Here is a 14,371-nt window from a genome sequence, read left to right as displayed (position 1 = left end):
GACGACCCTGTCCGACACACAGCCCTGAGTCCTCACATACTGTGGTCGGTCGGTGAGGTAGTCCAGGATCCAAGTAGTGAGGTGATGGTCCACTCCAGAGTTCACCAGCTTGTCCTTTAGAACCGAGGGAAGAATGGTGTTGAAGGCACTGGAGAAATCAAAGAACATGATTCTCACAGTGCTTCCAGCGGTCTCCAGGTGAGCGAGGGAACGATGTAGGAGGTGAATGACGGCATCATCCGCTCCAATGCCAGGCTGGTAGGCAAACTGAAGTGGGTCCAGTGATGAGCTTGTTAGGCGCCGAAGCTGAGCCAGGACCAACCGCTCCAGGGTCTTCATCAGGTGGGATGTCAGAGCCACCGGCCTGTAGCTGTTGAGGTCCTTGGGGCGTGAAGTCTTTGGCACTGGTACAACACAGGAGGTTTTCCAGAGCTGTGGGACTCTTCCCAACCTCAGGCTCAGGTTGAAGAGGTGCTCCATCACCCCACACAGTTGGTCCGCGCAGGACCTGACGACCCTCGAGCTGATGCCATCTGGACCCGCTGCCTTCTTGCCATTAATCCTCCTCAGTTCCCTCCTAACCTGGGTGGTTGAGAGAGACAGGCTGGAGCCTTGTGTTGAGTGTGTATTGGATGCTGTTGTTGGGGGTGGGGGGGAGTGAGCAGGGTGAATAGAGGAGGTGTGAAGTGTCTGAGGTGGAACAGCAGCAGTGGGGGTGGGTGAGTCTGCAGCCGATGTTGCAGACTGCCTCATGGCTGAGTCAAATCTGTTGAAGAAATGATTCAGTTCATTTGCCCACCTCACATCCCTCCCAGGCAGAGAGTTCTGCTGTTTGTGGCCCGAGATGGTTCTGAGGCCTCTCCAGACTTCACCAACGTTGTTTTGTTGAAGCTGGTTCTCCATCTTCTGCCTGTAGCTCTCCTTCCCATTCCTTATCAGTCCCCTCAGCTCTCTCTGCACCCTTTTCAACTCCTCTTTGTCTCTGGATTTGAAGGCCCTCCTCTTCTGCTTGAGGACGGTTTTAATTTCTGGGGTAATCCAAGGTTTGTTGTTGGAGAAACACCGTACAGTCCTGGTAGGTACAGTGTTATCCACACAGAAGTTTATATAGTCAGTAATGCATGTAGTATCTTACTTATCTTTACTTTTTAGATATTCCACCATTTTAAAAAAAAACAAAAAAAACCCCAGTAATGTTACTGACCTGTTGCCAATTAACGTGCTTAGTTGAAAATGTTCCTCCAGGTGTTTGTTTTTAGTACTACTTACATTTTAATCTTTTTGTAGCTCCAATCCCAATTTGAGACATGTTGTTGCCATCAAAATCAAAATGATCCAATTTTTTTCACTAAATAGTAAAATGTTTCACTTTAAACTTTTGATTTGTTTTCTGTTTTATTGTGAATAAAATATGGGTCTGTAATTTGCAAGCCATTGTATTCTGTTTTTATTTCCAACACAACACAACCATAGCATGCAAAAAAAAAATTTTCATTTGCTTTTAGCATGAAATTTATCATTGCTGTTAATGGCCCCACCCCAGCCAAGCCACACTGTAAATAGTGCATGGCTATAATTAAATACAATTAACAGACATAGCACAATTGAAAATTTCAACTCCAAACGTGGCTTGAATATGAAACAGGGCTATGGTTTATAATGAGACAACAGGTTTTCTCTTGCCAGGGCCCCTAGTGTAGCTGCATGCAACATCCACACTTTAAATAAGAAAAATCAATCAAACACTTAAGCTTCATTTCACTGTTTGAGAGCATTGCTCCATCACAGGGTTCTTTTGTCTACATGCACAGTTCTGTAGATGGGGGAAGAAAAACAACAAAAAAAGACACACACACACAGACACACAACACATACACCCAGAGATAGAACACACACAGGATGCCAGATGAAATATCAAAAGGTCAGTAGACAGGCAAGAGGATATGGTGGTGCCACTGTAAGACAGGCTGGGTCCTAGCTCTCTGTCCCCGAGTGTTTGTCTGTTTGAAAACAAGGACAACACTGGAAATTGTAAACAAGCCTTAATGTCTATGTTTATCCATGCATATTTTAAACGCCAGATGCGCCTTCCAATTCCTTAGATTCTCAAATCCGTCTCAGTCACCATAAAGCTAAAAATCCAAATACGGAACTATGATTTGCAGAGATTACATAGAAAAATACTTAAACCTCTTAGAGAGTGTGCAAATTATCAGTTGAAATGCTATAACTATACATACATTTAACAAAATTATGACACAAACTAAGTGCCAGGTGGCGCTTAATCCATGAGTATATGGTGAATGTGCACTGAAACGTCCATTAATCCCCAGAGTTCGTGCATCGTGGTTTCATCTGATTTATTAACACAGTGGATGTACCCTGTAACAATAATCACTTCAGGTCATCAGTCAAAAAACAAGAAACGTTCAACTTTTTTAATGTCTGTCGACCATTTTAGTCTTTAATCAAGGCAAATAAAATGCAACATGCCACAACTGCACAACAGCGCCACACAATGGTCAGGAGAGGGAAAAGCATAATGGATAAGGATTAATTAAAAGAACAATACCTTAGATTGTAGCTTATCACTTGGCAGATGAGGGAGGAGGCAGTGTTTTCTCATATGTCTCCAAGTGATTAAAAATCTCAAAAATATTACAACAAATCTATCAGAGTAGAGTAAAACACCAGCTCGGGATTTATTTGATGAATGATCAGAATGGGGGATCTCTACCAAAAGAAATTGATTGTTACTGCAGAGGTCCAACACACAAAGTAACAAACATAGTTGCTAAAAAGAGAATCGAATTCTGCTAGTTTATTTAAGCATCAAACCAGAAGGACCACTTTATTATGAATGGGCAGCTGCATAATTACATACTGTATTCTGAAATTCAATGGAATAGGAGAGGGACAATGTCAGCCACTGCTACTGTAAAAAAATGAAAGCATTAAGAGTTGTGGTCCACTAAAAAGCAAGATTTGTTTACGCACATAAGACTTATGTCTTTGCAGAAGGCATGGCTCCGTATCAGCAGTAAATAGCTGATAATTAAGGAAAAGAAAATTATTGCTAGGGAATGGAGGGTGTGCAATCAGAAGCATAGAGGGAGAACAAATACCATACAGATCAACAAGGTGATAAACAAAGTTACTTTTAAGATTTTTTCAGTATATGTATCTTTATTAAACTTAATAATATGTAAGTATATTTTCTAGTCAAAACACTTTGCCATCCAAGTTTTTGATGGCTTGATAGTTTTTTTGGCCACAACTGTTTGCACATCTGTTACCTTTTGGGGCAGTTTTCTCTGCAGATGTTTTTCATTATGCAATGCAAATCTTTTTTTCCCAGAGAGTGCTAGTGTTTTATCCAAGATGGGGTAGCCTATATGTACTTGCAGTATTATTGTGTAGAACTGTAAATATGAGACCAATTACAAGCCAGGACAAAGTTTCAAACAAATATGGAAAACTGAGGAAACAGCTAGCCTACCTCTATCCAAATGACAGTAAGTCTCTGCCAATTTCCTGGCAACCTCAAGGTGATGACAAGACTGCCAAGACTGAACCTGGCCAACAAAAAGAAACAATGCATTTGTTTTTTGTGGAAATCAAAGAAAGGAAAGACAACATATAATTTCTGTGGCACTGGTAGGTTGAATTCATTATTTTAGAATATAGCCAACCTCTGTTTCCTCCGGTTATATATTTTACTCCAAGATACTATAGTATTCCTCCTACCTAGACATCCAACTGTAATGAAGATATCAAATCCCCTCCACAGCCTGAAAAAAGCATCTTGAGTCTTTTAAATGAGAAATATTTTGACTTTACTGGTTTGGAACTTGTTTGGAAATACACAATGCAATGCAAATAAAATTTCTCCTGGCTTCATTCTTATGGTTGGAAACTATTACTATAGTTTCTCACAGATACTACCCACTCTGCTGTTTATATATGTATTTGGTGTGTACGTTTGTGGGTCTTTGCCTGCACGTATTCGTGTGTATCTCTGTGTATATGCATTTTTGTGTTTGTCAGCCTGTGCCCAACTAGAAAAAAATTACGTTCCATAAAACGTCTCTATAAACGGCATGGCACAATAAATCCAAGGCAGAAATATTAAGTGGAACCAATATTTTGCTGGACTCACTCCAGATTTCTAGTAAAACTCACAACTTGTGATGATCTTAGCATTAAAAATATATATTTTACAGGGGGGAATAATCCAACTCCATTCCAGCCAAGGCATCATTGTCATGGAGCTATCTGCGTTGTGCACCTGTGCCTTTCTACTGAGAGGTCATTAGTTTACATTCTCTCTTTTAGGCACAGCTCTATTAAATACACCATGCATACCCAAGCAAAAAAGGATTTTTGCAATGTCACGAAGAAAGAAAATGACTGGGGGGAAAAAGTGCTGCAAACTGTTGCTGTGTTCTAAGAAGGAAGCCTCCCATATGTGCAGAGAAACGAAGCAGTGAAGCTACAAAGGAAACATGCTCAAGGACACCTGTTCGTTGCAGGGAGCAGTTTGTGAGAAGCATCTTGTCTGTGCAACACTGCACCAGTCATGTGTGAATGAAAAAAGAAAAGGAACAGGATCCACTCCCTTATCGCCACATGGAACCACAATGTACTTTTGAACGTGACGACATATTAAAAATTTGATGAAGTCCTAGGATGACACAGCGTGACTGTGTACTTAGGAAAGTATAATGCAGACTTTGAAGCATTTCTTTATGACATTATTTTTAAGCCAAACTACATCACTTATTGATCAAAGAAAACAACAAAAGATAATTAATACTGTAATTAGGATTACAGCATCAGCATAATGTCTGTGATGCTGGTACTAGAAACCACAGAAGACTTCAAAACAAATTCCTCTGCATGAAAGACCCAAGTACCCTGAATCAACTCGGCATTTCCCATGACAGTTATACCAAAGAATGTGAAGCCATACGAGTATACTGAACATAGCAGCCTATATATACCAGTATAGACTGAAGAAGTCACTTGGATGAGCAACAAAATGTTTCTCCCACTGAAAACGCTGCGTCCAGATGAACAGAATCAACTTTTGGGGTATACTACTGTAGGTGGAAGTGATAGGGTTGAGTTGCTTGTTTACTGTAAGGGAGGTGTGTGAAAACAGTATCGACACTATGATTATGATGACTAAACTAACGTTATATGTTAGAGGTTACATTAGCTAGCTATAAAAACAAAATAAAAAGATTGAGGGCAACATCATTGCATACAGCTAATGTGGCTTAAAAATGCTCTGTAGACACTGCAGCTATTATCACTTTTTTAAATCAGCGTCACACAGTCACAGCTGATGATTTTAATTATTTTTTTAAATATAGTTGCTCTGGTTGTATTTCCGTTCAGACCTTATGTCTGAACTCTAAAAACAATTACCAGACCTCTGTGACCACAGAGCTATATATCAGCATCTGCACAGAGCCTCTGTCTGTTCGCCACAGCTATCTGCCAAAAACTGCATTTTCAGGAAGCTGACATTTTCAATTGGCTTTTAAAATATTAGTTTCATTTTAGGTTGATTCTGGTTGTGTTATGTGTGGCTATGCATTGTGTAGAAATATAAATTTTGATAAAGAGGACAAGGGAGGGGGAAAAAAGTCAGCTTGGTCCTCCCTTCCTATTTTTGTCTCTCAGCGAGATGAGGTCATCAAACACCAACCTGCTTTGTATATTAATGATGCAACAGCCAGGGTTCTTTGGACACCCTGTCCCTGGAGACTGCTTGTCTGGCAGCAGAGGAAGACTTCATCTTGATTTAAGAGAGATAACACCCTCGACAGAACTGTGACAAAGGCTAGATAGGCAGTGTGAGAGGAGATAGTGAGGGAGTGTCGACACCAGTAGAGAGGAGAAGACAGGACAGGAGGGAGGCAGAGGAGGGACTGTGTGATACACTGTGCCTTTAAAGCACCAAGCCCCTCCTCCACAGAGCCAAGCAGAAGAGCCGAGTGGTGCTGGCAGGAGCCTGAGCCCAACGATAAACTCTGGCATCAGCTTCCCTTCATCCGGCAGTGAGCGAGGACACAGTAGGGGCAGAGGGACAGGGATGGAGAAAGAGTGACAGAAAGAGAGGGAAGTGTGAGAGAGAGGCAGAGAGAGACAAACCAGGCCGATAGACAAAGAGGGAGAGGCTGTCATAAGAATCACACAGCTCCTTTTTCACAGTAGCAGCTCAGTTGATCTGTCTGCTGCCTCCCGATGCAGGCGAATGCTGAAGGGGATGACGGGTGGTGTGTTACGGCAGCATAGCTATCTGAGTGATGGTAGCGGCCGCAGCAGCATCACAATCCGAAGCAGGGGCTCTTCTTGCCACTCTGGCTCTTAGTCATCTTCGGCGTCCGCTCTCCCTTCTCAGAGTGCTATCAGGGCCATTCATCGTTCCCATCTCATGCCTCCTGCCTCCTCCTCCTCCACAGCTTCATCCTCCACTTCTACTCCTCCTCTGATGAGCCACAGCCTCAGAGTGAAATAACCCTGCTAATAGAAGCTTCTCCCTCTGTCAAGACAGTAAGTACGGGAGGAGGGGGGAGAACTCTATGTGTGTGTGTGTGTAAGGGAGAGAGGGAGTGTGTCTGCGTGTGTAAGACAGAGAGGAAAAAGAGGGAGTGAGAACGGCAAGAAGGAGAGAAGATGTTGGTGTGTGCGACACAGGGACTTCTAAAGAACCAGCAGGTTGTGTGTAGCTTCGGTGATTCTGCTGTGCCTGGACAGTAAGCTCTGGGCATAGCAACAGCAAAGTGATGCACAGAAAAGGTGAGTAGGTGTGCGTCCCAGCGGATGTGTGTGAGCGTGTGTGAGCGTGTGTGAGCGTGTGTGAGCATGTGGAGGTGAGGCAAGTGCTGCTGAAGTACGAGATGCATTCTAACAGAAGCAAGAAATAATCAACGCAGTTAATCCCTGACCATATCTGAGTCTTATTCACCCGACTGATGCTGCTTTTCATGCTGCTATGATTTAGAGCAAGCTTTAAAAAAGAAAAGAAGACGAGACATGAACGAATAAGTGATTGCTTTCCTTCCTGTATGACCAGGTGCCATGTGTGATTGGCCAGCATACCCTGTGGCAGTGGCATCGCCCTGGATTTGGCGAGAAGCTCTCCCCCCTGCTTGTTCTCTGGGGCTCCTTTGGGAAGCTTTCATGGGATTTATCTTGTCCTGCTGGATGGCACGGAGCTCTCTGCCTCTCTGAAAAGAGTCCACAGAGAAAACATACATTACACGGATAAGAAGTAAAATAATTATCCAATCACAGCACAAGCAGGCAGACCGGGTTCCCTTAGCAACAACTGAAGGAGACGAGAGAATCCTTTTCTCTTTCTGCTCCTTTGGTTTTTGGGCACACCCCTGTGGACAGCTGTGGGTCAGTCTTTTGAGAAAGGACTTCAAAAACATTTTTACATAAGACAAGCTATCACCGAAATTCCAGAGGAAGGTGCTCATTTGCCTTCAAGTCAGCTTGTTACTGTGTCTCATTGGCACAATGAGTTTTTTGTTATGCCTCCACAAATTCGCATCGCAAGTCACACTGCACTGGCTTAGAAATCACTTCATTTTGATCCCACGCCACCTGGAATGAGCCCTGCATTTTGGAGGAGATTTGACACTGTGTGAAAAGACCCACTTTTACATTTCTCCCTGTCATGGACAAGAAATGAAGGACAACATGATTAGGTCATCAACTGCAAAGAAAATGGATGAGAAGCAGAGTTTATTTTGATGTGAGTTTCTACTGAGAGTCTTTTTTTTCCTCAGAGGAGGTTACACCACACTTGACAGAGGAATAATCTCTTTTTTAAACAGGAGCTGTCCTTTCTGTCTTTTAAACAGTAGCCCTCACTAATGGACTATTTTTAGAAGGCAAATCTTGGCCCGCTACCAATAAAATAGAACACGATCATTTTGAGAATCGAGCCACTGCTGGGAGTTTTCTTTTTCTATTTCAAAAAGGTTATCGTGAACCCTTTTCCTGTTTTCACTTTTGTATGTTAGCCTGCCATTATGCCACTGTGTTTTACATGTAAAAAAGAGTGTTCAGGACAAATGGAAGAAAGAAAAAGTCTTTTCCCTGTATAGACAGGCATTTTAAATAGCATCTCCTTGAGAACAATTTCAAATATATACACTGACACATGAGATGAGTTGGCTCAACATGATTATGTAAGAGTTTCATACCAGCTTTAGCCCATGAATTTTCCCTCTTCTTTTTCGATGGATTTACAGCATTTGACTTTTCCCATGCTCCTTTTCTCTTCATTTTTGGAAGTGTCTTCAAGAAGGCATGGATGCCAGAGTGTGACCCTGTGCCGAGAGTGCTGGCGAGGCAAGGTGTTTTGGCTGCCGAGGTGCTTTTAAGATGTTGAGGTCTCCCTGCGTGGCCGGGGCCCCTGTTCGGATCAGTAGCACTGAGGCTCCTTGTAGCCAAAGACATGGACCCCGACTCGGCTCCCCCACGCCCTCAGCCTGTTGGCCACTGGCTCCACGTCACCCTGTAAAGGATGTCCCTCAGCAGAGCTCCGGCCCGGGACACCTCTGAGACCCCCAGCCCGAGAGAACGCATCCGCAGCCACATGAAGATGGTGATTGATCAGCTGGAAGGAATTCTCAAAGAGCTCAAGGATGTGGCCAAGGAACTCCGGGAGGTGAGCATCAAAATAAGTTTATAAATATCACGCTTTTTCATTTAGAGAGGACTATAGTAAGGAAGACAAGCAGGCAGGGAGATAATGGGTGCCAGGTGGGCGTGCTTCTCTTGTAAGCTGCATTAAATTAAGTGTAAAATTCTTTTTCTAGCATAGAGATATTGATTAAGATTTGACAGTGATGAGATCTAACTTTTCTGTGTGTTTGTAACAAAAGAATGTTGTTTATTACAACCACACCAAGGCTTTTCTGCTCTTACAATAAGCCCACAAGAACACAGTTGCTTATGGGCAATTACAAATGCCCTTCATGTGTTCACTGGCGTCTTGTGGGAGGTACAGTAGATGTGAAAAGCTGCTGAAAAGCAGCAAAGCCAGGCTGAAAGGAAATACAGACACAGGCTTAGATAAGATACATGACTTAGCGCTGCAATAGTTACATAACCATTTTGTTAAGAATCAGCTGGATTCTTACTGTATTTTTGAAACTGCCATGGTAACACTGTAATATGTGCATTTTAGTGTGTGTGCGTGTGTATACGCCACAAGGTCTGAACAAGGATCTTCAAAGAGACACTGTGAGTGTTGTTATATGCACGTACAACCACGTAGACTTAAAAAAAATCTGCGTGATGTTTGATAATCAGTAGTACATCTGTTTATGTGGGAAATCTCTGTAGGATCCTGCAGTGTCCTCAAAGATGTGAGCTCTTCTTGGAAAGCTCTTCTGCAGAAAGAGATGAAGGCAGATATAGACAGAGACAAATGAAACCTCAGTAAACAGTTTTGTCCGACCCATTCCATATCCTCCAAGCTCATGACATGATTAGCCTCCCACCTGCTTCTGGGATCGACACGTGTGTCTAAATGTGTTAAAAAGGCAAAATGGTGGATGTTGGTGCATATAATCACCCGAAGAAGGAGGGGGTGTGGGTGGCTATCATAACTGAGTTCATCACCCCACAGGAACCTTTCCCCCCCACATTCTCCCTGACTCCCAGCTCTGTCCTACTCACTACGCTCTACTTTATGTACTTGCACAGTTGGAGGTGCAAGGGCACCGCTTGCAGTGCACCTTCTCTCTGGTGAACAACAGAAGTCGGCCCATGAGCAGAAGTGATTGATGGTTATGGGACAACTGCAAGTGGAATAATGCTGGCTGGAGCTATTTATAAACAAAAACACAGGCTGTGCCTCTGCCAGCTCCAGTGCATATTACCATTCTTATCCCAGACCCCATTAGAGAAGGCTCTGCAAAGTGGCTCAAATGTCATTTTTTATTGGAAGAGCACATTCCCACATATTAAAATGGTTAAGGAATCATATTAACTGAAGTAGCAACTGTGATACTGGTATAAATATCCTACAATTAACTGACCTTTGGGGTGGGAGTCTGTATCAAAGGGAAATGGAGAAATAGAATCAGTGTTGTGCTATCAGATGCATGGAAGCCTAATGTTCCACAAAATCTCTCATTCTTGGCCACATGAAAGGAACACTATAATAGACAACAACTGTCATATAAATAAATGATGAATTGCAGTGTGAATGTAGTGAAATAAATAACTCAGTGGAGGAGCGGTAATGACTGATTATCACCCACAAGGTCTTTGGGGAGCTGAAGAAAGAGCTCTGAGGAGTTAAAGCTGACATTCTAAAGGAAAAAGCTGCCCAGATATTGGGAACCTACGAGTGTGTTACTAAACTTACTTCACGGTACCGCTTTCAAAGCTCAAGATCACATATGTACCATGTCACTGTGCCAGCTGGTCAAAAGCTGAAACCAAGAAGCGATTAAAACATCTAATTTTAACACATTATTAGTCACGTTGCCAAAAAAGAAAAAAAAAAAAAAAGAAATCTACCTACATTTAATTTTCTTTTCCTCCATATTGCCTGCAGTGTTCATTTAGATCATTTAGTCAATGACGTTAAATGTCACATGAATTAAAACACTTACTTTTGGGAGGTTTTCTAATTATACTGTCTGGATTTTAGAGCATTATGTACCTACAGTTAAATAATGTATCCTCTGCGTTTTTAGTCGATTACGGTAAAGTAAAAAAGGAGAACACTTTCAATACTCTATATAAAATAAGATTTAAAAAGCACCGAGGAAAATCCAAGAAAAATTCTAAGGGGAATCTCTTCGAGAACAATATAGGTTTTCTTTTAAAAATAAGTATCACTGCAGAATTGTAGCCTTCCACCAAGAGACGTCATCACCATCTAGGTTCTCAACTCAATATAACACTAGATAATTGGCACGAATAAACATCCATTAAATTGCTGTTTAAACACTAAACCCAGTCAATGTGCTGTTATACACGAGGAAAATAAGGCACAGTTTAAAAATGACTCAGTGCTTTTCTCCACCTTCACTCAGTCTTCCCACGAGTGACTACCATTTCTCATAAAGCGAGAAAAAGACTTAACATGGGGTAACTTTTGGGTCTTACTGGTTTTGACTTTCAGACCTCACCATCCCCATCAATAAGGATTCTTTCAACAGAGGATGTGCTCAACATCTTAAATGACAGCAAATATAGGTTCGCAATTGTTGATACAGTTTGAGCACCCATACAGCCTAAACAAACTCACCAAGTTTAATGTAAATCCGTATTATGCAAATTTACAGTATAGTAAGTGCATGCCATTCAGTTTTTTTTTTTTATTTGTTATGAAAACAAAATATTTCTGGAAACAAATTTCACAAAGATGGAGCTATTTCAGGAAACTTTCAGGAAAGACTCAATGATTGCTAAATTAAAAAGCAATCTCAAGCAAATTTTCATATAAAGGCATGCTTCTGCAAAATCTTCACACAATATACAGAATTCTTCTCCACGCTAGTCATTTGGCTCAAACATTAACACTACAATCACCTTTAAGTCATACAAATTAAATAACATGGCAGCCAGTGAAAAAGCACCAGCTGCACACAGAACAATACATATAGTTCCTCAGATCTTGTGTTAAACATTTTAGCAAACCATGCCATATGGTTATATACTCACATAAATATAACCGATTATGATAATACTACTAAAACTACCCATAAGCACATTCCAATATAACCGTGAACTTATCCAGTATAAATTCTGAATAATCCTAGTGTACATAAAAATGTGATTATGGTACAAATCTTGAAATTGGAAGTGTGTAAAACATCAAGGTTTTCCTTTCCATGCTGCAGCAATGTCTCAGGCAGCAAATCTTCCTCACATGTTGAAGAAAAATGTAACACGGAGCACGAGTAGTTTTTCAAGATTGCTCCCTTCAAAAGCCTATTACTGTCAACTGCAGCCTGTCTTACTTGTGAATCCCATTAAGGCTCCATGACAGGTAAAATGAAAAGGACCTAAAGGAAGGACATTGGAAGGTAATATACTGATAAACAACTCCATTTGTAGTAATAATACTGGCAGGAGTGGCGAGACTAGAGGAAATAATTCATTTGGATATCATGTCAACCTTGGACTTTTTGCGAAAATGGCAGCAAACAGAATGCAAAGTAACCTCTGAAAGTTATTGAGTTCTAACTTTTGCTCAAATAAAAATTTTAAAAGAAAAAAAAAGGCAAATATAGGAATGCAAATGTTAGAGTGCACCCGTGAGGGTTATTGGGAAAAATGGGGAAATTGGAGATTAAAATTAAAAGAATTTAATGAAGTGCTACAGAAATAAAAATGAGGCAGAGGAAAAGTGTATTGTATTTGTTTTAAATGCACTTATGTTGGTACATGTATTTTGACTTTTGTTGCCATGACGTCTGCCATGAGTCACTCTTGGGAATTCGATTTTTGGATAAATAAAGGACTAATAAAAAAGCACCAGTGGCATCAACTAACGTAAAAGGTTTTGGCAAATTATATTGAAGCTCAAGATATTTAAACACAGGAAGCTAATCAGGAAGAGAGCAGAGAATATAAGCTAGAAAAACAGGCAATTATCAGAAGGATAACACATCCAGAGAACTGGCCTCGATCAGTCAGCCTTTTCAGAATCAGAATCAGAAGACTTTATTTATCCCCAAGGGACAATTAACAAACAACAGAGCAGCATAGCGTTGAAGATAAGGACAATAAGAACAGGCAATAAGAGTGATGGTAGCTTTTGGTAGCTTTATGCATATGTTCATGTAATGCTTAAGAGCGACTAACTACCCTGAAGGAGGAGGACAGAGGCAGCAACAAAAGGCAAGCGTCAGGTGAAATCTGTGTACTCCAAATGTCAGCTTTTTTTCCCCCCCAGTGATGATGTATTAAGTAACAGTTCCATTAATGGGACTGGTCAATAAGCCGTTTCAGAATCTTATAATAAGGATTTCAGTGTGTCATTAAAGGCTCCAAGTGACCAAAAACAAACAAAAACAACAACAAAAAGCAGTCATCACCGTTTTTCCTTGTGATTAGCACCAGCATCTTTTACTTTTTAATTTTTGCTGGTTTTTTAACAAGAGAACTTGTGCTCAACAAGCTAAGTTCGCCTCTAAATGGCAGATGCATGCGGCACAAATGGGTGGTCTATTTAATTTCTATTCATCACCCAATACCATCTGCATGATCCCTCTGGCCTGGCTGTCAAATCAAGACATCTGTGCTAAAATGGAGTCTGTCAAAGAAAACTGCCATGTAAATTATCTGATCGGGAAGGCTACTATATTGTTTTCATGTGCGAGGCATACGTAAATGCCATGTTATTAAAGCCTGGTGTGGATAGTGAGGTAACCAAGCACCTGGCCTCAGCCTCAGAGCCATCTGCCAAGCCAACAAGCCAGTTGTGTCTCCTGATCAAGTCTGAAACCAGTTATGACACATGTCGAAGTGGGGGTGGGGGCACAGTGCCCCTCTGCTGAAGCTACCATGCTCAGCGCTGAATGAAATCTGTTCCAAACCCAGAGGCAGCCCAAGGGAGACTCAAACCAAAATCAAAGGGCCTTTTTTTCTCTTTTTTTAGAAGAAGAAGAAGCCATATCCTCTTCTCACTCTGTTCCCTCCCCTGCTGCTGCTGCTGCTGCTGCTGAGCAGAGCAGGGAGCAGAAAACTGCTTAGCAAGAACACTTCAACATTTAACCATAAGAGCGGCTCTTGCAATCACTAGCACTTTAACTCAGTGAGTAGAACAATATAGAGGACAGTGGTAAACACACTCTCATACCATAACATTGTTGAGCCTATTACTAGAGAATATTTGCAAAATTTAAGGGCATAGCAATGGCATTAGGAAATCCCTGTGTGGAAAATGGGCCACTGCAGAGTGATGTGATAAAATAGATGAGTTCCATTTATTTCCAAATTTTAGATCTGACCCCAATTGACACGTGTCTAATGAAATATCTTTACAACAAATTAAAAAATATAGCCGTAATGATAAATGAAATCTTGGGAAAATTCAGGATAATAACTAAAATGTTTTTCTAAGACATCCATGCCATCGTGCTGGACTTACTACAGAGCAAAAACCAAAAAAAACAGTCTATTTCTATTAATACTCATGATAGCTAATCAACTTGGCACGTGGATGGGATTCATTTTGTTTGTCCAAACAGACGCCTACAATAAGAAATTACAATGTAATAAGTCACAAAGCTGTGTTCTGATGTATCATTTTCCACAAAACAACCATTTTGACTTGGCTTACTGCATTGTGGATTTTACTACCCAGTTAACCACA

The 14,371-nt window shown here is 41.2% G+C and overlaps 1 protein-coding gene across 4 annotated transcripts in view; it reads left to right on the top strand.

Annotated features, from left to right (window-relative positions):
* Positions 1 to 6,089: 6,089 nt before the first annotated feature.
* The window catches only part of insyn1 (inhibitory synaptic factor 1), a 47,002-nt gene continuing 38,720 nt past the window's right edge, over positions 6,090 to 14,371 (top strand). The window contains exons 1-3 of one of the 4 annotated variants that reach the window (XM_076879251.1): positions 6,090 to 6,564; positions 7,088 to 7,774; positions 8,320 to 8,695. In XM_076879251.1, coding sequence (XP_076735366.1) covers positions 8,552 to 8,695 — 144 coding nt within the window. In that variant the 5' untranslated portion in view covers positions 6,090 to 6,564; positions 7,088 to 7,774; positions 8,320 to 8,551. The other 3 variants (XM_076879278.1, XM_004539620.5, XM_004539621.5) reach the window with 3 other exon arrangements.

This window comes from Maylandia zebra, linkage group LG1, assembly GCF_041146795.1.
Source record: "Maylandia zebra isolate NMK-2024a linkage group LG1, Mzebra_GT3a, whole genome shotgun sequence".
In the NCBI taxonomy this organism is placed as follows: domain Eukaryota; kingdom Metazoa; phylum Chordata; class Actinopteri; order Cichliformes; family Cichlidae; genus Maylandia; species Maylandia zebra.
Note: the sequence above shows the minus strand (reverse complement) of the source record. Positions and strands in the feature narration are given on the sequence as shown.